This window comes from Nyctereutes procyonoides, unplaced genomic scaffold, assembly GCF_905146905.1.
Source record: "Nyctereutes procyonoides isolate TBG_1078 unplaced genomic scaffold, NYPRO_anot_genome, whole genome shotgun sequence".
NCBI classification, from domain to species: Eukaryota; Metazoa; Chordata; class Mammalia; order Carnivora; family Canidae; genus Nyctereutes; species Nyctereutes procyonoides.
This window is the reverse complement of record NW_026575139.1, coordinates 9,029,878-9,053,551: the sequence shown is the minus strand read 5'-3', so window position 1 is coordinate 9,053,551 and position 23,674 is coordinate 9,029,878. Positions and strand designations below refer to the sequence as shown.

Here is a 23,674-nt window from a genome sequence, read left to right as displayed (position 1 = left end):
CGGCAGCAGATGCATCTCCTCAGAGCAGGAGGAGACACATCCGCAGGTCACACCAGAATCGTCACAATGTGATTTATTTCCTTGGGGTTTACAACATGTACTGAGTTAGCTGGAGCTTTCCACCTAGAATTTGGTGGGATTTTCCACTTTCCCTAGGAAGAGAATGGTGTCTGTGGCCCTGTTGATCAGCAGCAGAAGGAAGGACCTATTGAAGCGGACGACGGTGTGGGAGGGGCCATCCTTTGACCGCACGATGAGCTTGGTGGCGGTGGCCGCTGCGGCTTCAGTGCCCTCCTCGCTGACATCCAGCACAGCCTTGTGGGTGGCCTGCCGAGGGAACAACAGATGTCAGCGGTCCCCGTGGAGGTGCCTCTGCTTCACTGAGCTTTGAGGTTCTGCCTAGGAACAGAGATGCCCCCCTCTGGGGGCCTCAAGCTCACTGCACCAGATGCCGGGCATTAGGTGCACAGGTCAACTGGGCCCCTAAGTGTGGGGCTGAGTGGTTATAAATGCACATCGGAAAGCCTGGGGTTGTTGAGTCCTGGTCCTGGCCCTTTACTGTGGCAGAAATTCTGGGTGCTGCTGGCTGCACTCCAAATCTCTGAAAGGGCCATGGTAACGGGGTATAGCCCGCAGGTCATTGGGTGAATTAAACGAGATCACACAAAGTGCGGTGTTATGAAATACTGGATCCCTTCTGGTCTTCTAGGGAAGAGACTTAACCAGGGGGCCTGAGAACTCCCAATAGTTATTGTTCACATGTACACATAAGCACGTAACCGGAAATGGACCATTACACTCAGCAGACTCCATTGGGACCTCTGTATTCTTTCCCCAGACACCAATAACAAAAGTCCCTTCAGGGACCCAGGATCACTTCTGACCATCCTAATCTATTATCAAAATATATTTTTAGGAGCGCCTGGGTGGCTCAGTCGGTTAAGTGTCTGCCTTCTGCTCAGGTCATGATCCCGGGGTCTTGGGATGGAGCCCCATGTCAGGCTCCCTGCCCAGTGGGGAGTCTGTTTCTCCCTCTCCCTCTCCTGTTCCCCCTGCTTGTGCTCTCTCTCTCTGTCAAATAAATAAATTAAATCTTTAAAAAACACATTTTTCAGTCAGGGATCAGAAACCCATAGGTAGACAAGGACCAGACCGCTTGTAAGAGCTGGGGGCACACAGGACACCTGGAGGGCCCACTCTCACTAATGGGGACTCATGGCTCAGCTCTGGCTAATGGATGTTACGTAGGGTTTGGGCTCACTGTTGCCATGTGGGAATTGGACTCTGGATTTCTTTCAAGACAATCAGAAATCTATACTTTAAAGTGCAATGTCCTACATGTTAGGAATTGGCTCTTTTTCTTTTTAGCACCGCAGGCCAAGCACAGCACATCTATAGGGTACAAATGGCCCATGGGCAGCCAGTTTGACTTCAGTGTGAGGACCTAGGCTTCAGGGAGGTGAGGTCAAATGCCAGGTGTGTTTCTGCTTGTCTGTAACAGTTGTTGAAGTAGAAGTGCTACCTTCCCAGGAGAGGCCTGGGAGGCCATAGTTGGATCTTAGGAATATGTGTTTGAGGGATAAAAATGGGGTAAAAGTTGCCTGTGTATCAGGGGAATGGTGGCCATAAAGCCACAGGCCTGGCAGCCATGAAATTCAGCCCTACGTTTGCCACAGAGAAGTCACTTTTCCTCTTGGGGTCTGTGTTTCCTTATCAATGAGAGGCAAGGGTTTGATTAGCCAGTCACTGGAGGCCCTTCCAGCTCTGGCAAATGTTCTCATAGACCAACTCACTTTGGAAAGCTGCAGGAAGTCTCTCTTTGTGATTCCAGAAAAATCAGCATTTTTATCAAAGGCATCCCGGATGCCCATCTTCGGGAGGATGGTTTCCAGGTCATAGGAGGCAGAAAGGGAAAATTTTGGAATGAACACCTCTATCCACCTATGGGGATGGGGAAAAAGGAAAAGGAAAAGGTGATGTCAGAGGCCCCTTGGTCTCTATCTCTGCTTCTAGGTGGCATTTCAGGAGGCTTTCTTCTTCCTCTAGCTAATTCTGGTTGCTGCTAAAGTAGTCCACACATCCCCAACAACCAACCCAGGTTGCTCTGGAGGTAAGCCCCCTGGATGAGCAAGTCTGGCACTGTAGATGAATGAGAAGGAAGGGGACCCCCTAATAAGGTAATAGAGCACAGATGAGGGGCCAGCAAGGGAGCCTGTGGCAGCAACCCGTGGGGAACACCAGGCAGTGATGATGGAAGCCTGTCTGCCATCCCTGGCCTGGGATGCCCCCAACCCCTGCCAGCCCTTCCTGAGACAAACCTTGCTGAGCCCTGAGAGCAGCAGAGTCCAATAGAACTTTCTGCAAGGCTGAAAATATTCTCGTGCTGTCCAGTAGATTAGCCTCTAGTTGTACATGTGGCTTTACATGAGGAAAAATAATCATAGTTTTATCCAATTTTAATTAATGTAAATTTAAATAACTACATGAGGCTAGAAATTAATCAGCACAGCCATGGCGTTCGGCAAAAATTTTCCTTCCTTTGCAATGGTTTCCCTGAACCAAGAGTGAACAGCCCACATTTATTGAGCATTTAGTATGCCCCAGGTATCATCCCAGGCACATTCATGAGCTTCATTTCCATTCTAAAGATGTTAAGATATAGTTTTAGTGCTTAGACCGAGGTCATGTACCTGGTAAGTCACAGAAAGGAAAGCACAGAAGTGCTGGGTGGACACTTGCGTTCTCATCGAGGGGCATCTAGCACAATGGACAGCTCTCTCTTCCCTGCAACTGCTCCCTGAGCTGGCCTGCCAACCCCTCCCTGCTCTGTCTGCCAATCTTCACAGACTGCCCCTTACCCCAGCCTCGGTGCTGACTCCTCTGTCCAGCCGTGGCTGCTATCAGAGAAGAAACTTCTGTAAGATCAAGGAATCCTACAAGTGTTCCTTGATTCCCAACTGTGCTTCTTTGCCGGTGTTGACTCCTTTACCAAAAGTGCCCTTCCCGAGCCCTCTATGCCCTTACTCAGACCTCCACATCCTATCTATGCTCCTGACTCAGATGCACCACCTCCTTGAAGCCTTCAGTGGGTCCCAGTTCTCTTTGCTCAGAAGCTCCTCAGTGCACTCCCTGCCCCCCCCCCGCCCGCCGCCCTGGGAAACTGTAATTCTTCTTGAATTACAGTTATCCCTGATCCTGTCTTTGTCTCCTCCTGGGCTGTGGGCACCTGGGAATGGTGGCTGACAATGGCTGAAAATGCCAAGAAAATATTCCTAAGAGATTGTACCTAAGATTTTGACATCCCTTTTTATATTATGGTTAACAACCTTTTGATAGTCACGGAACTAATAGTGATCTTACTATTAGGTAACATTATCAAATATGCACAATCTTCCTGGCACTGTTCTAAGCACTTTATAAAGAGTAACTTGTTTTTATCTTTGCAACAACTTATGGGTTGAGTGATATTATTATCCTCATTGTCAATGCTTCTCTTGCCTGTTTATTTTTATAGAATCATTCCATGGAATTTAACATTAGACTGACTGACAGAGTGAGTGCTGTTAGCGTGGAATTGCTGCGATGACATAAAAGTGTTGAGGGGACATATTAGCTACACGCCCTTGGGCAATTTGCCTCCCTTACTAGAGCCTCTACTTCCTGATCTGTGGATGGGGGGTGATAGTGCTCTTCATCTGTCAGGTGGTCATGAAGTTCAAGTGAGAACACAGCCCCAAGTTCATTATCCAGCAAGTAGCTGGCACCCAGTTGGCATTCAACAGCTGCTATCATGGTCTTTCCCCTGTCCTTAGAGGTACACCACCACCCGCCTCAGGTCTCAGGAGACTGACACGGCTTCCCACCTCTTCTGGAGTAAGTGATTCCATTTCCTCAGCGTCCTAGATGACAAGGCCTGCTCCAGTTGCCTCATCTTGCCCTGGCCAGGGAGGACAAAGAAGGCTGCAGTGTCTTCGTCATAGTCCATCCGTAGCACAGAGCATTTCAGCTCTGCATCCACTCCAAAAGCAAACTCTTCCACCTGGTGCATCATTGGGACCTTCACTGTGGTCCTCCTACCCACCAGGAATGGGGAGCTCTTACTCGTATATCCAGGGTTAAAGGGCTTCTCCCACTTGCCTAACAGAGAGAGAAGAGAGGTCTTTATGTCTAACTTAGTGAGGTGAAGACAGCAAACATGAAGAATGAGGGATCTCTGAAAACTCGCTCCTCCATGAAAGCAATGAGAAAACTGCCCACAGTGGTCAGAATTAACTTTCTTAGAACTCTAGAAATTAACCAAACTCTTTCAGCCAATTAGGGAACAGTTCATTAAAGTGAAGCAGCTAAATCTTGGTAAGAAAGTGAGCTTTGTGGTATTTTAACTTGCCCTACTTGCATTCCTCTTGTCCCAACTCTTCAATAATAGCCTGGAAAAATAATAGCCTGTGTTTGCAGTGAAATCCAGCAGGCTAACAGCCACTGAGGGGGGAAAAATAGGGCTGGAACCCTTTCAAAGACTCATTCCCAAAAAACTGTTATTTGACCTGTCTTGTGCTTCCCTGGAAGGCATCACTTGCTAAACTGTCTGTATTTGATCTGATTTGGAGCTCAACCAGTAAAAAAGGCTATTTCTCAGAGGAAATTAGTCAAAAGCAGTCACAAACTGTGATAAATTTTGCAGCTGCTGGAGGCAGGAGGTAACAGGGCAAACAACAGACTAATCACAAAGTGAAATTAACTAAAGGCTTCCAGCAACCTGGGGAGAGTAAATTCAAGAAAAATGGCCAAACCTCAATAAGAACAGTCAATTTTATGGTCATTTTAATTTGTGGCAGTCCCATCCCCTGCTCTCTAGCTCTGCAGTAGCCCTGAAAAACACCAGCCTGTATTCCCAATACCACTGGAAGAACTGATCTAGAAGTCTTTCGAAGACTCATTTTCAAACAATTATTATTACTTGACCTATCTGGTAGTTACCTGGAAGACCCCACTTACAAGGTTGATTGGTGCTCACTCAGTGCCTGAGGCCTTCTTCCCAGGGAGTTGGAACTTTTTGTTAGAAAGAAGTATAGGCCAAAAAAAAAAAAAAAGGCAAAGAAAGAAAGAAGTACAGGCAAATGTTTTAGTATCATGATTGTCTGAATGAGGATAATAGATGAGACAAACAATAAAGTGATCAAAAATTCTGAAAGGTAAAGCTAAGGAATAAGATGTTCATAGGAGACATATTTGGAAAGTTTCAATATATCCTGGGCATTTAGAAGCTACATGCATGTATAAAGCTGAATGTATATTTAAAAAAAATGAGAAGGCTTTAAGTGCATACTTACGGCTGACCTTGAGGGTCTGCATAAACAGAAAGTGAAGACTGAGTTGGAGTTATAAACTTCCTGGCTGAGTGTTGATGGCATACTGTACTGTGCACACAAAAGTCTTCAGCAAAGACTAGATTTATTTGTTCTAGGCACTTAAGAAATGTTTGCCCAATCATAGCTAACCATTTAACTAAACAAGAAGACACTTCGGTGACCACACATGACGAACTCTAGACTTTAAAAAATAATAATAATTCAGAAAAATCACTAAACAAACAACAACTATTGTAACAAGTGAAAACAAAAAATCTTTGGAAGAGAAGAATCTGATTTTCAGAGTTGTCACACTACATAATTTTAAAAATCCAGCTTTTACAAAAAAATATGAGACATAGAAAGTATGGACCATACCCAAGAAAAAAAAAACAATCTACTAATATCAAAAATAAAAGAAGGAACAGGGATGCCTGGGTGGCTCAGTGGTTGAGCATCTGTCTTCTGCTCAGGGTGTGATCCCAGGGTCCTGAGATTGAGTCCTGAGTTGGGTTCCCTGCAGGAAGCCTGCTTCTCCTCCCTCTACCTGTTTCTCTGTCTCCCTCTCTCTCCGTGTCTCTCCTGAATAAATAGATAAAATCTTAAAAAAAAAGGAGGAACAGTGCCATAGATCTTATGGACATGAAAAGGAAAATAAAGGAGTACTATAAACAACTCTATGCCCACAAATTTGATAACCTAGATGAAATATTCCAATTTTCCAATGCTTACAAAGGAAGAAATAAACATTATGAATATGCCTATATCTATGAAAGAAATTGACAATCACTAATAACCTTCCAAAACACCAGGTCCAGATAGATTCACTAGTGAATTGTACCAAACATTTAAGAAAGAAATTATGCCAATTCTTTACCATGTCTTTCAGAGGATAGAAGTAGAGAAAATACTTCTAACTTGTTCTATAAAGCCAGCATTACCTTTTTTTAAAAAAAGATTTTATTTATTTATTCACAAGACACACACACACAGAGAGAGAGAGAGAGAGAGAGAGAGAGAGAGAGGCAGAGACACAGGCTGAGGGAGAAGCAGGCTCCATGCAGGGAGCCTGATGCGGGACTTGATCCCCGGACTCCAGGATTACGCCCTGGGCCGAAGGCAGGCGCTAAACTGCTGAGCCACGGAGACGTCCCGCCAGTGTTACTTTAATACCAAAATCAGACAAAGACATTGCAATAAAGGAAAACTATAGATCAATATGTGTCATGAACATAGATGCAAAATGCTCCATGAAATATTAGCAATCAAATTTGATAATGTATAAAAATAAGTATGCACCACAACCAAATGGGGTTTATCCCAGGTTCTTAAGGTTGGTTCAACATTTGAAAATAAATTAATGTAACTCATCATCAAGAAGCTAAGGAAGAGAAATTAATCATATCAATAGATGAAGCTAAAGCATTTGACAAAAAAAATAAATAAAGCATTTGACAAAATCCAACACCCTTTCATAATAAAAGTTCTCAGCAAACTAGGAATAAAGGGGAACTTCCTCAGTTTGATTAAAAATAGCTGCAAAAAGCCAATAGCTAATATCATACTTAATGACGAGAAACTCAAAGCTTTCCCACTAAGATCATCTATAATAAAAGGATGTCCCCTTTCACCACTTCATTTCAGTATTTTACGGGAAGCTATAGCTAATGTAATAAGACAAGAAAAAGAATAAAAAATATACATTGTAGGAAGAAATAAAACTGTTTTTGTTCATGGATGACATGATTGTCCTTGTAGAAAATCCAAGAATCAACAAAAGAACTCCTTGAACTAATAAATGATTATAGCAAGGTTAATATGCAAAAGTCGATTACTTTTCCATATGCCATCAGTGAACAAGTAGAATTTGAAGCTAAAAACACAATACCATTTACACTTGCATCCAACAAAATACCTAGGTATAAACCTAACAAAATATGTATAAGATCTATATGAAGAAAATTATAAAACTCTGATGAATGAAATCAAAGAACTAAATGAATGGAAAGATACTCCATTTTCATGGAATAGAAAGACTCAATATTGTTAAGATGTAAGTTCTACCCAACTTGATCTATAGATTCAATGCAATCCCAATCAAAATCCCAGCAAATTATATTATAGATATTAACAGACTAACACTACAGTTTATACCAAAAAGCAAAAGACCTAGAATAGGCAACACATTATTGATGGAGGAGAACAAAGTTGGAGGGATGACAATAACCAACTTCAAGATTTACTATAAAGCTATGGTACTCAAGCCAGTGTGGTATTGGTGAAGAATAGACAGATCAATGGAACAAAGAGAGAGCTTATGAATAGACCCACATAAATGTAGTCAACTGATCTTTGACAAAGGAGTACAGGCAACACGATGGAGGAAAAATAGTCCTTTTAACAAATCGTATTGGGACAACTGGCATTCATATGAAAAGAAAAAAAAGAATCTAGATACATACTTTATATCTTTCACAAAAATTAACTCAGAATAGATCACAGACTAAATATAAAACACAAATCTATAAAACACCTAGAAGATAATATAGAGAAAAACTAGATGAGCTTGGGTATGGCAATAATTTTTAGATATAACACCAAAGGCATGATGCCTGAAAGAAATCATTGATAAGCCAAACTTCATTAAAATGTAAACTTCAGCTCCATAAAAGACCAAGAATGAAAAGCCATACAGCAGACTAGGAGAAAATATTTGAAAAGATGCACCTGATAAAAGACTGTGATCCAAAATATGCAAAGAACTCTTGAAACATAAATAAGAAAACAAACAACTGGATTAAAAGAGTGGGCCAAAAACCATGACAGATATTTCACCAAAGATGATATGCAGATGACAGATAAAGATGAAAAGCTGCTCTGTATCACATGTCATCAGGGAAATGCAAATTAAAACAGCAATGAGATACCACAAGACACCCATTCAAATGGCCCAAATCTGGAACAATGACACCACCAAATACTGGTGAGGATGTGGAGCAACAAGGACTCACACGCTGCTAGTGGGAACACAAATAGTAGAGCCACTTCGGAGGACAGTTTAGTGGTTTCTTCCCAAACCAAACATACTCTTGCCATACAATCCTGCAAACATGCTCCTTGGTATAAGGAATTAAAAACTATGCCCAAGTAAAACCCTGCACATATGATTCTATTTATATAAAATTTCCAGAATAGGCAAATCTATAGAGGTGGAAAGTCCATTACTTGTTTCTAGGGGAAGCGCAGAAATGGAGTGAGTGCTCACAGATAGGGGTCTCTTTTTGAGGTGCTGATATGTCCTGGAGTTACATAGTGGCCGTATTGGCACAACCTTGTAGATATACTAAAACCCAAACCCCACTGAATTGTGCAATTTAACTTGGTGGATTTTGTGGTATGTGAATTATAATTCAATTAAAAAATAAGATGAAATAAAATGGAATAACTTATATAAAGAACAGGAGACTTAAAGGAGGCTCAGAGCGTATTACTTCTTTTTCCTTTCCCGCCCTTCTTACAGAATGAATGGATAAATGGGTGGAAGGTGAACAGGTGGATAGAGGGAAAGAGAAATGGGGGAAGGAGGAATGGCAGGAGGGAGAAAAGAAGGGAAGGCGAGAGAGGGGAAGGGGAAGGGATGATACAGTGGTGTTGGTGACGGCTCTGCTGAAGTTGGCTCTGTCATCATCCGTCCAGTAAGCAGAGAGACTCGCACACATCAGGCACTCAATACATGATAGATCTTGTAAAGCACCTGCCCAGGATCATGAGCAAGTAAGGGGCAAAGTAGAATTCAGACCCAGGGCTGTCTGACTTCAACGCCCATGTCCATGCTGTAGTAGCACGGTGTCTCTGTAAACTGTAAAGCTCTAGACAGATGTCCAGGGGATGTGAATGGCAGTTACACTGGCATGTCTGCACTTCCACACCTATGAAAGTGCTCTGGCTTTTGGATTTACCTCTTGAGCTGGGTTTTCAGAGAACTCTGTGTCCCTCCTCGAAACCTTCAGGGGCCACTAGGGCTGCTGCTAGTAGCAAGAGATGAGGTCTTACTCCCATGCTAATTTCCAGAAGATTTTCCCCATGGGCTGCCCAGTGACCCCAATGGACACATACTCAGGCTAACCAAAGACAGCTGAATGAACCCCCAACGTAATCGATGAACTGAAGCTAAGGGAGGAAGCAGGAGGTATTCACGGTCATGCAGCCAGCTCGTTCCACTGGGAAGTCCAAGTTCAGACTTCCCATTACCTTACTATGCCATCTGGGGTTTGTTTAGCTTGCTTATTAAACCAGGGTAAAAAAAAAACAAACAGCATTAACATAAAAATCAACCTCTTGGGATCCCCGAGTGGCTCAGCGGTTTAGCACCTGCCTTTGGCCCGGGACGTGATCCTGGGGTCCCGGGATCGAGTCCTGCATTAGGCTCCCTGCATGGAGCATGCTTCTCCCTCTGCCTGTGTCTCTGCCTCTCTCTCTCTCTCTGTCTCTCATGAATAAATAAATAAAATCTTTTAAAAAAACAAAAAACAAAATCAACTTCTCAGCGTCTTACCTTTAAAGAAAATATGATTCACTAGGACCATGACCGTCAGAGGTTCAAGGCTTTGGATTAAGTTTACCACCTTCCCTTTGGTCTCCTTCTCCACATAGCTGTTTATCTTCTCCCGGGCAGTAGAGGAGCTAGAGAAATCTGTAGAAAAGACTTTTGACTCATAGAGCCTCTTGACGTCATCCAAGAAATTTGTCTGCAGCCACAGCTCCTTTTTGATAAAGAGGACACTCCCCATCCTCAAGTCCAGGTCTTTGCCGGGGACTCGAAGTGAGTGGAGCAGGTGCTGGAAGGCCTGGTGGATGGAGGACTCCGGCAGGTGTGTGAGGTTGAATCCCAGGCTCTGGAGGATCTGGGTCTTGGTGGCTGAGCGGGCCCCTAGGGAGAGCATGGCCAGGCAAGCAGAGACACTCAACGGGGAGAAGAAGACGTTCTGGTCTGGAGTCTTCAAGATCAGCCTCTGGTACAGGCGGAAGGCGAAGTTGGTGTTGCTGGAAGACAGCTGGGAGGCGGCGGTGCTCCTAGTGGAGGACGGGCAGGGGGAGCCTTGGCTGGGGGCCCGGGGAGGGAGTACACAGTAGATTGGAGCGGAGATGCTGACAATGAGGAAAAGTCGATAAAAGGAACATGCCATCTTGGAATGAAGTAAGTCTGTAAGAGAGGAGAGAACCACCGAGGGAAGGTAAGCTGAGCCTCTGGCCCTCTAATCAGACACCTTGCAATGCCCCCACCCTGTTCTCAATAGAATGGGGACACGTGTAGGGACACCCGGGTGGCTCAGTGGTTGAGCGTCTGCCTTCAGCTCAGGGCCTGAACCTGGATCAAGTCCCACATTGGGCTCCCCCCAGGGAGCCTGCTTCTCCCTCTGCCTGTGTCTCTGCCTTTTTCTCTCTGTGTCTCTCATGAATAAATAAATAAAATCTTAAAAAAAAAAAAAGATTGGGGACACGTGGGATGGTTAACAGAGCAGTTAACCCTCACATAAGCTCATTGTCTCTCATAAACGAGATGCAGGTATTATTGCTGCCTTTAGTTTATAAACAAGGAAGCAGGCCTCAGAGAGGTTATGTAATTTACCTCCCGCCACACAGCTGGTGTGGGTTCCGTCTGGGAATCAAAGTCAGGTCTTAAGTCCGGAATCTCAGATCCCACGCTCTTTGCTGTTTCTGCTTCATAGGTGTCTTGTTTGGAAAGTAAGACAGTGAAACCAGCCTGCAATGTCCCAGTCTTAGCAGCCAGAAGCGTCCTCTTGCCCCTCAGAGATCCCTCCAGATAATCTTGGTCCCTTTTGTGTTGAACCCTTTCCTTGCTGTCGCTGCTCACCCCCAGCCACGGGCATTGGCTGGCATGTCGAGTGTCCCTCAACGGCTGTCCTGGTAGTTGCTAGTGGGTCTACCTTGGGCAGCGACTGCCTGCCCCCTACCCGCCTCATCCAGCTAGACCCAGGCACCAGGAGCATTTTGGATCAGGTGACCTGGTGGCAGTTGGAAACTCCAGTCGTTTTGGGACAGAACGGGGCTGGGCTTGCTTTCAACTCTGATGCTCACGGTGGGCGAGTTTTAGCTTCTCTGGATTATGGTTTTCTTTTTCTGCTCTGGGATGATGGCCTGGCCTGAACCTTATTTAGTCATTCAGAAGATCAAGTGTGATGAGGTCACTTGTCTATGTCGGGACAGTCTAAGGTCATAGCCATGCTCCCAACAACCTCTTGGTCAAAACTGAATTCATGCAAATTGAGTAATATTGGATCATACCAGATGTGATTAAAATCAGAAGGAACTATGCAAAGAATCTTTTTGCCCAATGGGTAATTCTTTTGGGAAACTGCAAATCTGTCTCCATTTCCCTTTATCTATTTGGGCGATTTTTGTGTTGTAGCAGGGGAGTGTGAGGCGGGCTGCAGAAACGGGGACACGGGGGCGGGGGATGTACAGGCTTGATTCTGTCCATGGGATCCACATAGGGGAGGCAGAGGAGGCCTCTGTCCGAACAGAATTCCCAAGGACCGTTCTGGGAGCCACGTGTGTCCTTCAGTGCTCTCCCTGGCCCGGGCACCATGCGCTGGGTAGGAGCGGCAGGAGACGCTTGGTGTTCTGGCCTGAGTGGAAGGGGTTTACACCAGGGTGGAAGGGAGTGAACAAAGGAGGCACGTGGGATGGAGACCCTAGTTTCTCCTAGTCAATGAACTCTCTGACAGGCTGGGGGTGAGAATGTGGGGTCTGTAGGACAGCTCTGATGGGCAAGGCACCTGCTGCGTCAGCATGGTTTGTGTGAAAGAGGAAACCATGGTCCCAACACACACTCACTTACACAGACATCCCAACTGGGCTGAAAACCTAACCCCACTGCAGTTTCCACCTCCCCCCAGAGATGTGGTCTTAACCAGACTGTCAGGAATTTTTTCCATCAGCTCACTGAGTCTGCCATTTGGGCTCTCCATCCCCCACAGGGAGAAGAGGTCATCTGTGTGGGAAGACCCCTGGCCTTTCCCTCTGGGGCAAAATGCCTGGTCTGGAACAACCTCTTTCTTTGGCCAACAACCTCCTTGCCAAAAACCCTCCTTCTGTGAAAACTTGCCATGTTGTTCACCTTGTCGGAGCTGGATGGGTTGCTCCCCGAGTCGTGCATTGCTTAATAAAGCCAATCAGGTCTTTGACATTTCCTCGGTGGGATTGGCATTAGTTAGCAGTACCAGCGCTTGATCCCAACAGCCGGACAGGGGCCAGAGCCTAGGGCAAGACCACCCGTCTCCCACACAACCATGTTCTGTGTAAAGAATGCAAGCCTTGCACAACCACCTGTGAGCTATGGTCTGATTCCCCCCACCCCCGTCTGTGAAAAGGGTGGCCCAGAGAGACAGTCTGTGTAACACTCAGCACAGTATCGGGCGTGCAGATGGCATGAGGTCAAAGCTGCTTCTCCCCTGTGGCTGTTGTGATTTTGCATTCCTCTCTTGGAAGCAGGGTGAAGGGGCAGGCTTGTCCCCGGCTATTCTTGACTGTGGGAAGGGATGGGCTTGAGGGAAGAGGAAGCTAGCCATGTGTGAGGGGGAAGGAGTCGCCGCCAGGCCCAGCGATGAGGGACCTCCACACAGCAGGGGCCTCGATCCCTCTCTAGGCACCTGTCAACACTGGCTCTGCCTCCCAGAGGATCCACATCCCCATCAGCAGACACGGCCTTGCCGTGACAAGACACCGAGGGTGTCTGACTTCATGCCCCAAGTCCTGGACTGAGCAGGGGAGACCGGCCTGCACCAGTGGCCCCTCAGGCAGTCAGCTAGTAAGTGTCCTGGCCCCTCATGGCCCTGGCCTTCTTGTGACCTTAGAGGAGCCGCTGCTTCTCTCTGGGCCTCAGGGAAGTGATCCCAAAGGGCTCTATGGCCATGGGCCTCCAGGGGCAGATCCTTATGCTCTTGAGGAAAAGCTCTGATGAAAGCGTACTCTTTCAGCTCTTAAAGTCCAACTTCTTTCCACACCTGGCCTCTCCCCAACCCCAACTCCTCCCATGGCTCATCCCATGGCTCATCCCAACTCATCCCATGGCTGCCCCTTCTCCCTCCCCACTCTCTCCCTGCTGTGACACAGCTGTGGCCAGGGTGTATGTGAGTCCTGCCATTGGGCTCCGTCCATCTCGATGAGAGGGACACTCTCTCACCTGCCCCCTGCACCTGCTCCCGTCTGGGTCCCTCTCCCCCAGGAGCCACCGCCTTCATCCTACCTTTTATCTTCTCTCCTCTGCTCAATCCCCCATTTGGCTCTCAGCGGGGTCACTCATCCACACTGAAGACAGGGGGAGCTTTCTAGATGCAAAGCTCATGTGGCACTCACCTCCTCAGCTTCCTCAATGGTTCCCCACCGACCTTGGGAGGAATGGCCAAGCACCTGTCATTCAAGGTCTTTCTCTGCTGGGCTCCGACTTACCTCTCTAGCTTCATCCTCAAGCACACAGCTGTTCCAGGTTCCTGGAAAGGTTACGTGGCCCTCCGCCTACCTACGCTACCCTGTCTTCATTTGCCTCCTTATTTAGCTTGAGTGTCAAAGGGCTTCATTCCATTCCAAAACCCTACACTCCCTGTGACACACACTTCTGGCAAGGCCCCAAACCTGAAATAACCCACCTGTCTGTCCCGTCTTTGCCAAGTGCCAGAGGGAAGGTGGCTCAGCGAGACAGTGTGTACCAAAGTGACTTCCCAGTCCCCAATCCTTATCTGCCTGGCCACAGAGCACCAACACCTCGCTCTCCCATTGGCTACAGGGAATATCTCAATCTTCTATTTCTGAAGACGGTCTCCTCACCCTGGCACGTGTGCATCAGACCGCCTTGCCTCTCATGTCCCATGAAAGACCGACCCTTGGAAAAGGAACATATCCCATGCTCCCAGCACTCCTCCCCTTTCCCACCCCTCCCCTCCACCCTTCCCTTAATTTCGGAGAGCATCCCTTATGTCCATAGCAGGACCCTCACACCCCTCTCTTCTGTATTACCTCAACTACATCCTTTCCTTTGGCTTTTAAACATGGTCAAGTCTCGCCCCTAGGAGAAACCAACCACTACCAACAACATGATGCAAACCTCCCCTTTGCTCCCTGTCTCTGTCTTCCCCATCTCGGCTCAAATTCTCACAAGCTGTTTATTCACAACCTTCATGGTCTCACCTCTGCTCACCCTTGGCCCAAGCCAGTTTGGCTTTTGGGTCCACAGGAACAGGACTTACCTGCAAACATGGCCAAGTTCATCTTAGCTGTGTCCCCAGTAGCAGCTGATCCTGGAGACCACACTGGGCTGCTTCTCCAGCCCCTCCCTATAGTCATAGGGACCTGTGACCCCATGAGCTCCTGATTTCCTCCTCTCCCCCCTCTTCCTCTCTTCCTCCTCCCTTTTCACCTCTGTGCAACCCCCTACTCCCAGTCCTGGTGTGCCCCTGAGCCTCAGCACCTGATCCGTGGTCTCTCCTCTGCCTCCAGCCCACCTCATCACGCCTGGGGCTTCCTTACTGGAGATGCCCATTCCTTATTATTTTTAATCCCCAGGCCAGACCTTTCCTCCTCTGAACTCCATATTTCTAACCACCGCCTTGATATTTCCTCCTGATTGTGCAAATGAATCTGAAGCTCGGTAAGACCCAGACAGAACTCAGACTCTTTCCCAAACGCCATCTCCCCATAAAAGTCAAAGCTGAGACCTTCTTTCAACATCTGCATCCGTGGACAGTACTCACCTAGTTATTTGAGCCCAGAACTCACCCCTGCGTCTCCTTCTTCCTCATTCCCCACACCAACACATCTCTTACCTATTTCCAGCTATTTGAGTAGCCTCCCATTTCCCAGAGAGAGCACGGGTCTCCCATCCAACCTGCACTGCCCAGGCCCCACTGGCCCCTCTAGCTTCATTACAGACCTCAAAGCCCCTTGCTCAGGCTGCTATGCCCAGGCTTTTGGCCCATTTTTATGATCCTCATCTTACTATCTTTGTTCTGACTCACTCTCCAGCCTTCACGAGACTTTCCCCCCCTAATTAATTCCTTTCTACTGCTTAGGTCCTATATCATGTCACACCTTTAAGGAAGCTCTCTTGGAGCACTCGGGTCAGGGTCAGGAAAATTTCCCCCCTTTAAATGTTTTTATAGTACCATTAACCTCTCAGTGAAATACTTATCATGGTCATAATTTCACATTTGTTTGCCTGATGGAAAATAAAACAAATCCGGGAACTTGCCTCTCTTGTTCTCCTTGTACACCACTGGCTGGCCGGTACAAAGGGCTCCCTTAAGTGTTTGATAAACCAGCGAATTGAAGTAAACAGGCAATTTACCTCTGAGGAGTGATACTGACTGGAAATGAGCAAGAAAGACTCTTGCAGGGTCTTATTTAAGGTGCTAGATACACAGGTGTGTATATATATATATATATATATATATATATATATATATGCATAACACTTGAGTTGACTTACAATTTTGGCCAAGACAAAGCACCTGACATTGGACTTATGAACAATTATAAGCAGTTGGAAAATTGGGGCATCTGGGTGGCTCAGTCGGTTAAGCATCTGCCTTTGGCTCATGTCATGATCTCGGGGTTCTGGGATCAAGCCCCACATCGGGTTCCAGCGGGGAGTTTGTTTCTCCCTCTGCCTCTACCCCTCCCTGCTCATGCTCTCTTCTCTCACTCTAGCCCTCAGATAGATAGATAGATAGATAGATAGATAGATAGATAGATAGAAAAATAAAATCTTAAAAAAATAAAACTGGACAAAATACATGAAACAATTGAGATGCTGAAAAAGATACGTGAAATAATTTAGGCACTGGACAACAGGCAGAGAAGGCAGACAAATTCGGGGAGCCCTATGACCTTCCCATTTTTCTGTCCAAAGACACTTTCTGGCTCCAGAGAGGGAAGCCCAAGCAGAGCCTGGCAGGCTGGCCGAGCGCTGGGGACGGAGATCTGAGTTTGGGACAGCTGAGGTAGCGAAAGTGCATGTTAGCTTCGGTGCAAAGTTACATGCTCAGCTCTGCACGCATAAAGTGACAATCCACGAGGACAGTCCCAGAGCAAAAGAGAAACCCCCAAAGTGCCATGAAGGTGTAAGTACAACAACTCCCAGAGTTCACATGGCACGGGGAGGGAGGGAGGTTCTGACCAGGCAGCGTTAGGGGACCTCCAGGAATACCCAAGGCGTTCAGGAAAGACCCTAGAAGTGGCACATCTTGACATGAAGGCTCAGGTAACTCTAGTTCGCAGCTGCCCTGGATACCTTAACAACGCTGTATCTGAAACAGAACATAGGATCATGAAAAGGTGATAAAATCCTGGACAGGATTAAAGAAAAACTTCTGCAAGTACTTCAGTCGGCTTTCAAAACAAGCGTCACCGCACTGCAAGAACACAATAAAACCCAGACCAGAAAAATTGTAAGAGAAAATGTAAGTGGCAGAAGGAAAGATCAGGAAGCTTGAAAATGCAACAATATGAACTGTCCAAACTTAAGAGAGGGAACAGGGGAAAAATAACAGAGCCCCCGTGATCTGCGACACAAAAGCAAGTGGTCTCACAGATGGGTAGCTGGGGCCCTAGGCATGACAGGGGTGGGAGAGACAAAGTCTGGAAGAAATAGTAGCCAGAAATATTTGTGCAACTTGCTGTATGTACACTACAATACAGCAAAGGGAATGCAGCCCTGCATTTCTTCCCCTGAGCTGTAGGGTCGCCCTTGATTCTCGGCCTGCCTAGACGGCTCTCCCCTCCCGACAGGCTGCTTGCTGTCCTGCAGGCTCCAGCTCCAGACCTCCCACTCCACAGTCTTGCAGATCCCACAGAGAGCCGGGCCCTCCCTTCGCAAATACCTGGAGCAAACCACAGCAATTTACCTCCTCACCTGTCTGTCTCCCCGAGTGCATGGGCTGGACCTGGGAAGGGACTACCATCCGGGAGGGATGGGGACAGAGGGAGAACAATAAAGGGTATACGAGGCTGGGCTGGACGAGGGGGTGGGAAGGCAGTGGGAGGAACGCAGGGAACCCCAGGGGCCAGGCTCTGCTGACCAGCCCACAACCGGGGACTTGTGTAAAGGCCTCCAGTTGGTGAAACAGGTTGGTGTCTTGAAGCACAGAGTTTCCCAAGCTTGGTTAATTGTCAGGAGAGCCTGTGCTCTCATTAAAATGCACATTTCCAGGCCCCACCTAGGGCCACTGAGTCAGACTTTCCAGGGAAAGATGAGCCAACAGGAGCAAGAGGAGCTGGGTGCTTCCTCCTGGTGCAACTTCTGCTTAGGCCCCAGAGGGAAGCTGTCTGAGATTACCCGGCTCTACCCCCACTCAGGTCCCAGGTAAAGCAAAGGCCCGTTTCTCCTCAATTTATAAGACCAAGCCTGCTGCTGCAGCAGCGACAGATCAGGAGCAGATCCCATGGGTCCATCCAAGGTCCCATCAAGACAGAGCCTTATCCCAGGCTCATCCTCCTCCACGGAGCCCCTCTGGCCATGCCTGACCTGCTCTAGATTCTTCTGTCCCTGGCTGTGAGATCTCCTGCTTACTCCACACATCTTTATGCTTCTGCTCCATTTCTGATTTTTTTTTCCTCATTTCTGATTTATAACAGAACTTCACACCACATTTTTCGTTTTTAAGTTTCAGAGGTAGAGGTCAGCAATTCAGGAGTTGCACAGAACACCCCGTGCTCATTCCCTCACGTGCCCGTCACCCAGTTACCCCATCCCCCTGCTCCCCTCCCCTCCAGCAACTCTCAGTCTGTTCCCTAGAGTTAAAAGTCTCTTATGATTTGTTCATATCACTTTTTCAATCTATTGACATCCTCATAGTTTTTTCTCTTTTTATTTTTCTTTTAAGATTTTATTTATTTGAGAGAGAGAGAGAGAGAGACAGAGACAGCAAGAGAGAGTGTGAGCTAGGGAAGAGAGGGAGAAGTGGGCTCCCCACCAGGCAGAGAGCGTGATGTGGGGCTCAGTCCCAGGACTCTGGGATTATGACCTGAGCTAACCAAAGACAGACGCTTAACCGACTGAGCCACCCAGGTGCCCCTGTTTTTTTCTTTTAATATATATATATTTTAATTTTACCTATTCTTGCTCTACCTGTAAAGTGGATTGGATGCCTCACAGCTGGACTTGCCATGTCATCTTAACCAGAAGCTATCGTTCAGAAGCCCCCCAAGAGGGACCTAACAATACCCAGTGTGGACGTGAGCACCTGTCTCATGGGAGAGTGCTCCCCAGGGCTCCCCACACTCTTTCGCTGCAACATTGCCCATTCCTTAGCCTGCCCGGAGGGGCCGCATGACTTTTAGGATCCTGGCCAAGCTGAGGGTGGAGATGGGGAAGGGGGTTGATGCAGACAGACCCTGGGGCCCTGAGGAGCTCGGTCTAATTGCTCCTTTGTTTTCTGTTGGTTTTGGCAAAGAGGTCACTATTTCAACATTGCAGAACACCCAGCCTTCCTGCTCCAGAGGGGGTTTTCATCCAGGAGGGACTCGTTCCCAGCCGAGTCTTGGAATCAGATGCCTTCGTTCACATCACACCAAGAGAAACAATAGACAAAAGGTTACCTGTGCTGGAAGGACAAGCAGTCTTCAGAGAAGCCCCCTCAGTGGCCTTCCTCCCGGCCCTGGATGCCTTCATATCAGGCACCGCTGACGCGGCTGGTGCCACCCACGTGCAAAGTAGGTTCACGCACACACATAACATCATGTCACACCCCCCACCACCACCACCAAGTATCCTTTGAGATGAACAGAGAGGAAAAACTCAGGATTGGGCACAACTAAGTGTCTTGCCTCTTGTCACCAACTGAACACACTGGCAGAGCTGGAACTTGACCTAGAGCCTGTCTGGACTCCAGGGCCTGGAGGCCCCTGCCAAAGCCCCCGACATGAGAGACCCCACCCCAGGCAGCACAGTGTCCTGGGTTGGAGCCTTGGACAGACAGAGGTCTTTGTGGCCACTGCTCGCCTCTTTTCTTCCCTCTTTAACCAAACGGAACAGGCTTCAGGGTCAGGTTCTTGGTGAAGTTGAATCACCCGATTGGGTTATGTGTGTTTTTAGTTCTTTTCTACCTGTGGCACATTTTCTGGGCTTCTGTATATGGTGGCGATATTAATTTTTCTGTTTGAGCAAATCTTTCTTTTTAAAAAACAGAAATTGACTTCAAGATCCAGCTTGAGTGTGTAAGAGCACAAAAGAGATAAGGGTTCAGCCACACTAGCAACAGAGATTCCAGAATGAAAGAAATTTGGGAAATTGAGTGGAGATAGAGAGCATATTTCCCAAAGAGAAAGCACCCCCCCTCTGGCCTCACACTCCTAGTCACACCCTGACCCAGCTGGGCCTGAACGGGAGGGGGGCAGGGAGCCGGCCATGGGTCTCTAAGCTCTCACCTGGCTTCTCCACGTCTGGCACCCTGCCTGGCACACAAGAGATGCTTAATAAGTATTTGTTAGCTAAATGAAAGCATGGAGAAAGGAATAGGTGGATGAACTTTGGAGCAGCTTCTATCACTAACAGGACGAATGCCAAAGTGCTGTCTGAGATGGAGGGGCTTTTGGAGATCATCCAGGGCAACCCCATGCTGCCCAGATGGGAAACGGTCCCCCTGGAGGGAGAAGGTATTTGTCCAAGTCCTGTAGTCAGTGTTTGGGCAAAGCAGGGCTTCCTGCCTGTCATTATCCTGGTCAGCTCACCAACTTGTCACTTCTGGTATGTGCCCACGTGAATGACCTCAGCCTGGGCATACAGGAAGCCAGCCTCCTGGCACCCAGCATGCATTTGGAAAGCCACCTGCTCAGAAAGCTTCTGCATTACATGAAAGGTTAAGTTGGATCACATTACAGGGGTCCTGCCTCTGGACCCTGACGTTGGCTATTTCCCTTCTTGTCTGGGGCTAATCCTTCTCCTACCATCAAGTACACTCACTGTGGGTATCTCTGGGGCCCCAGAAGTCTCCAGAAGCTGGTTGTGCCACAGAGGCCATGGAGAACAGAATCCCAACATCCACTATCTCAGCCTTGAGTGTCACCTTTTCAATGAGGCCTACCTGACCACCTCCAGCGTCACCAGCACCTCCAATCACCCTTTCCTGCTTTACCTAACGTCCTTTTTCATTTGTTAACCCTATGGTATATTATATGCCTCCATCCACTAGCTTGGAACCTCTGGCAAGGGCCAGGAGCTCTGTATGTTTTGTTCATTGATGTGTGTCAAGCCCCTAGAACAGTCTCTGGCACAGAGTGGACACTCAGCAAATATTTACTGGATGGGTGGATGGACAAATGAAAACTGATATGCTCAGAGGACTTGCATTTAGTCCCAGATCTGTGGCTTTCCAGCCATGGGAACTCAGGCAAGTTCTGTGGTCCACCCAAGCCTCGGTTTTCTCATCAGTAGAGTGGAATGATCTCACCGACTCGAAGGGTTGTGGGCCGGCAGGCAGGGGACAGAGCCTCTGTGGTGCCAGTTCCGTGGGAGGCAGGTAGTAAGTGTTGCTTACTTCAAAGGCAAAATCCATTTACTTGTTTATTTGTTCATGAGGTCAGTCCACAACACGTGGCCTGTGAAGGCTTCTTAGAAGAGGTTGGAGTCCATCTTTTCTGGAAGCAGGAGTAACACTCTGAAAGGAGCTCATGGGAGTGCTGGAGGATGGGGAACGAGGAGAGCGTCTGGGCAGGGCAGGGTGGAAGGGTGTGAGCAAGTGCAATGCAGAGGGTGCACTTGGAAGAACCACGGGAGGGGGTTGGTGTGTCTAGAGCAAAGGTGACTGCTGTGGTCATCTTTCTTTGCAGCAAACACACGCTGAGCATGTTCTCCGTGGCCTGGCCTGGGGATTGGGGTTCGGAATGCCCAGTCTGCAGCCAGAGGGACACTTACCACACACGAGTGTGCCTGAATCACATGGGATGTTACACTCCAGTGTAACACCAGTGACAGCTCACCATAGTTCTTTGGTTAAGGACTAGCATTTTCCCTGTGACCCCTGATACCCCAGTCTACCTCTCCAGCCTCACCGCCCACCTCCCCCTGACTTATTTTGTTGTGCTGGCAGCATTAATATCATTTTAGCTTCTTGTCCCTGCCAACTTCCCACCCCAGGGCCTTTGCACAGGCTGTCCCCCCTGCTGGGTAGTCTCCCTGGCTACCACTCCAAGCTTCTCCCCTCTTCTTTTTTCCCCCATGAAGAATTTTATTTCTGTAGCGCAGAATGAATGTATGGCTGTGAAGGTAGGAAATCATATAAGAAATATTCAAGAGGCACACTGGTCATTTTTAGAATAAAGTTGGTTAAAGGGAAGATCAATAAAGTACTAGAGCTTGTGAAAGACCAATCAGCATTTTCTAGATTGCTGACCACACTGGGACAAACATACTTGTGTGCAGGTTTAATTAATAGTGATAGTTCAAGAACAGACAAGCTCCCAGCATTCGGAGCTCTCTCAGCCTGGTTGGAGCCCCCATTCCATACCCTCGAAGGCCCCCACGGCTGTCTCTCTCTTTTTTTTTAAAGAAAAGATTTTATTTATTTATTAGAGACAGAGAGGGGGGGGCGCAGAGACACACACAGGCAGAGGGAGAAGCAGGCTCCATGCAGGGAGCTCAACGTGGGGCTCGATCCTAGGTCTCCAGGATCACACCCTGGGCTGAAGACGGCGCTAAACCTCTGAGCCACACGGGCTGCCCCATGGCTGTCTCTCATCATGCTCACTGGGGCTCATGATCAGAAAAGCATGGGCGTGTCTATGCGACTCGCAGCTGTATCTCCCACTAGATGTGGGTGTCCTGAAGGCAGGGGCCAGATCTGTTTGGACCAGCAGCCTGTGCACGGATTGCTGCCCCATAAGTCATTGTTTAATGCAGGATTGATTGCAGCCCACGTGGGGGTCGAGGGGAAATTCAGACCCAGGAGCCGTGGAGGTGAGTGCTTTGTTGGAGGGCTGCTTGGAAGATGCCAGAAAGGTAGAGAAGACCTCATGAAGATGTCATAATGGACTGGCTGTTAAAGGATGAGCAGGGGCTCATTAGCAGGATGAGAGCATTCCCAGGAGAGGGGATAGCACAGGCAAGCACCTGGAGCATCATTTTGTTAGAGAAGACCCGGTCATGTCCGAGGCCTGAGTGAGGGCAGAAGAAGACGGAGACAGTAGCTCTCTGCTGAGTGCCTGCTCCGTGCGTGCCCGGCTCTGCACTCTACCGTGCAGAGCTGCTCGGCACCGTGAGGTGGATAGCATTATCTCCTTTACTAAATGAGGTTCAGTGACTTGTCCAAGCCACCAAGCTACTAAGTGGCTTACCTGGCCATCCCATGTCCCCAGTGGATAATGCTGCACATCTGAGCCAACCACTGAGGCTTCCCGTGTGTTCTGGTGTCTTCCCGCCCCCCTCAGGATGGTGCAAGGTCTCAACCTTCTCTGTGTCCCGCCCTCTCAAAGAGGGGTGCTTGCTCTGGTGCTCCCCCATCCGAGCCCTTACACACTGTAAACTAGCCTTCTCTGCCAGCCTGTGTGGGGACAGGGTCTCCAGGTCCCTGGGGGGGTGTGTGTGCCCAGGATGGAAGAGGGGTTACTCTTACTTACTTACTGAATAAGGGGGTGGGGGGCAGCTCTCTCAACTAGCCAGGCCTCCAAGTCCACGTGGAGCCCCTCCCTCCCCTAACCCAGAAGACAAGTGTTTGTGGCCTGTGGCTAACCACGAGGCCATAGGAAAGTCACTTCATTTGCTCTGCATACGGACCGGTCGTGTGGATGTCCATCCTGGCCGGCCACAGGGGAGCTGTGACCAGAACGCAAAATGCAGGGTATGCTGTGAATTGCCAGGCACACCCGGGGGTGACAGCTGATGCTGGCTCAGGCTCAGCAGGGCCACACCAGTCCGGATCCCCACCTCTCAAACACGTTGGGCAGCGGCAGTCCCCCCGCAGCTGCTGGAAACGAGGGCTCCCCTTGCCATAATCTAGGTGCCCCCTAGTGGCCCTGGGCAGACCCTGCAGGGACACGGGTGGTTCTAGGGCAGATGCACAGACCCCATTCACCCCATTCACCCCATTCACCCTTGAGTTGAGCTTGCTAGCACGTTCAAACCCCAGGCTCTTCTTTTGCAAGCGAATCCTTAGCTGCAGCTGCTCCAGGATCCATCCCTCTAAGGCCGGGCCAGCCCCACCTCAGCTTTGCCACCTCACTGGATGCCTGGAGAGCCCACAACTCCCATGCAGATCCTGCGGGAGACCTAACTTATCAAAGACCCAAGGCTCCTTAGCTCACCAAACAGAACTAGC

General features: G+C 48.3%; 1 protein-coding gene across 7 annotated transcripts; it reads right to left on the bottom strand.

Annotated features, from left to right (window-relative positions):
- Nucleotides 1-58: 58 nt before the first annotated feature.
- On the bottom strand, nt 59-17,301 carry SERPINA9 (serpin family A member 9). 7 transcript variants are annotated; one of them, XM_055304045.1, is made up of 5 exons: nt 17,278-17,301; nt 9,904-10,551; nt 3,864-4,137; nt 1,794-1,941; nt 59-327 (listed from the first exon to the last, which is right to left on the bottom strand). In XM_055304045.1, exons 1-5 carry the CDS (start codon nt 17,297-17,299, stop codon nt 124-126), a joined length of 1,296 nt encoding a protein of 431 aa, XP_055160020.1. In that variant the 5' UTR covers nt 17,300-17,301; the 3' UTR covers nt 59-123. The 7 variants fall into 7 exon arrangements, with proteins under 7 accessions (XP_055160020.1, XP_055160023.1, XP_055160025.1 ...); XM_055304048.1 differs by lacking the exon at nt 17,278-17,301 and adding an exon at nt 16,543-16,650; XM_055304050.1 differs by lacking the exon at nt 17,278-17,301 and adding an exon at nt 14,018-14,254.
- Nucleotides 17,302-23,674: the final 6,373 nt, after the last annotated feature.

Excerpts from the sequence above, each read along its gene's own strand:
- SERPINA9 (XM_055304045.1), bottom strand. The coding sequence starts at position 17,299 with ATGCACTCGGGGAGACAGACAG. Across the intron at positions 10,552-17,277 it reads GCACTCGGGGAGACAGACAG|ACTTACTTCATTCCAAGATG; the intron begins GTGAGGAGGTAA and ends CCTCTCTTACAG. Across the intron at positions 4,138-9,903 it reads GAATCATATTTTCTTTAAAG|GCAAGTGGGAGAAGCCCTTT; the intron begins GTAAGACGCTGA and ends TCTCTCTGTTAG.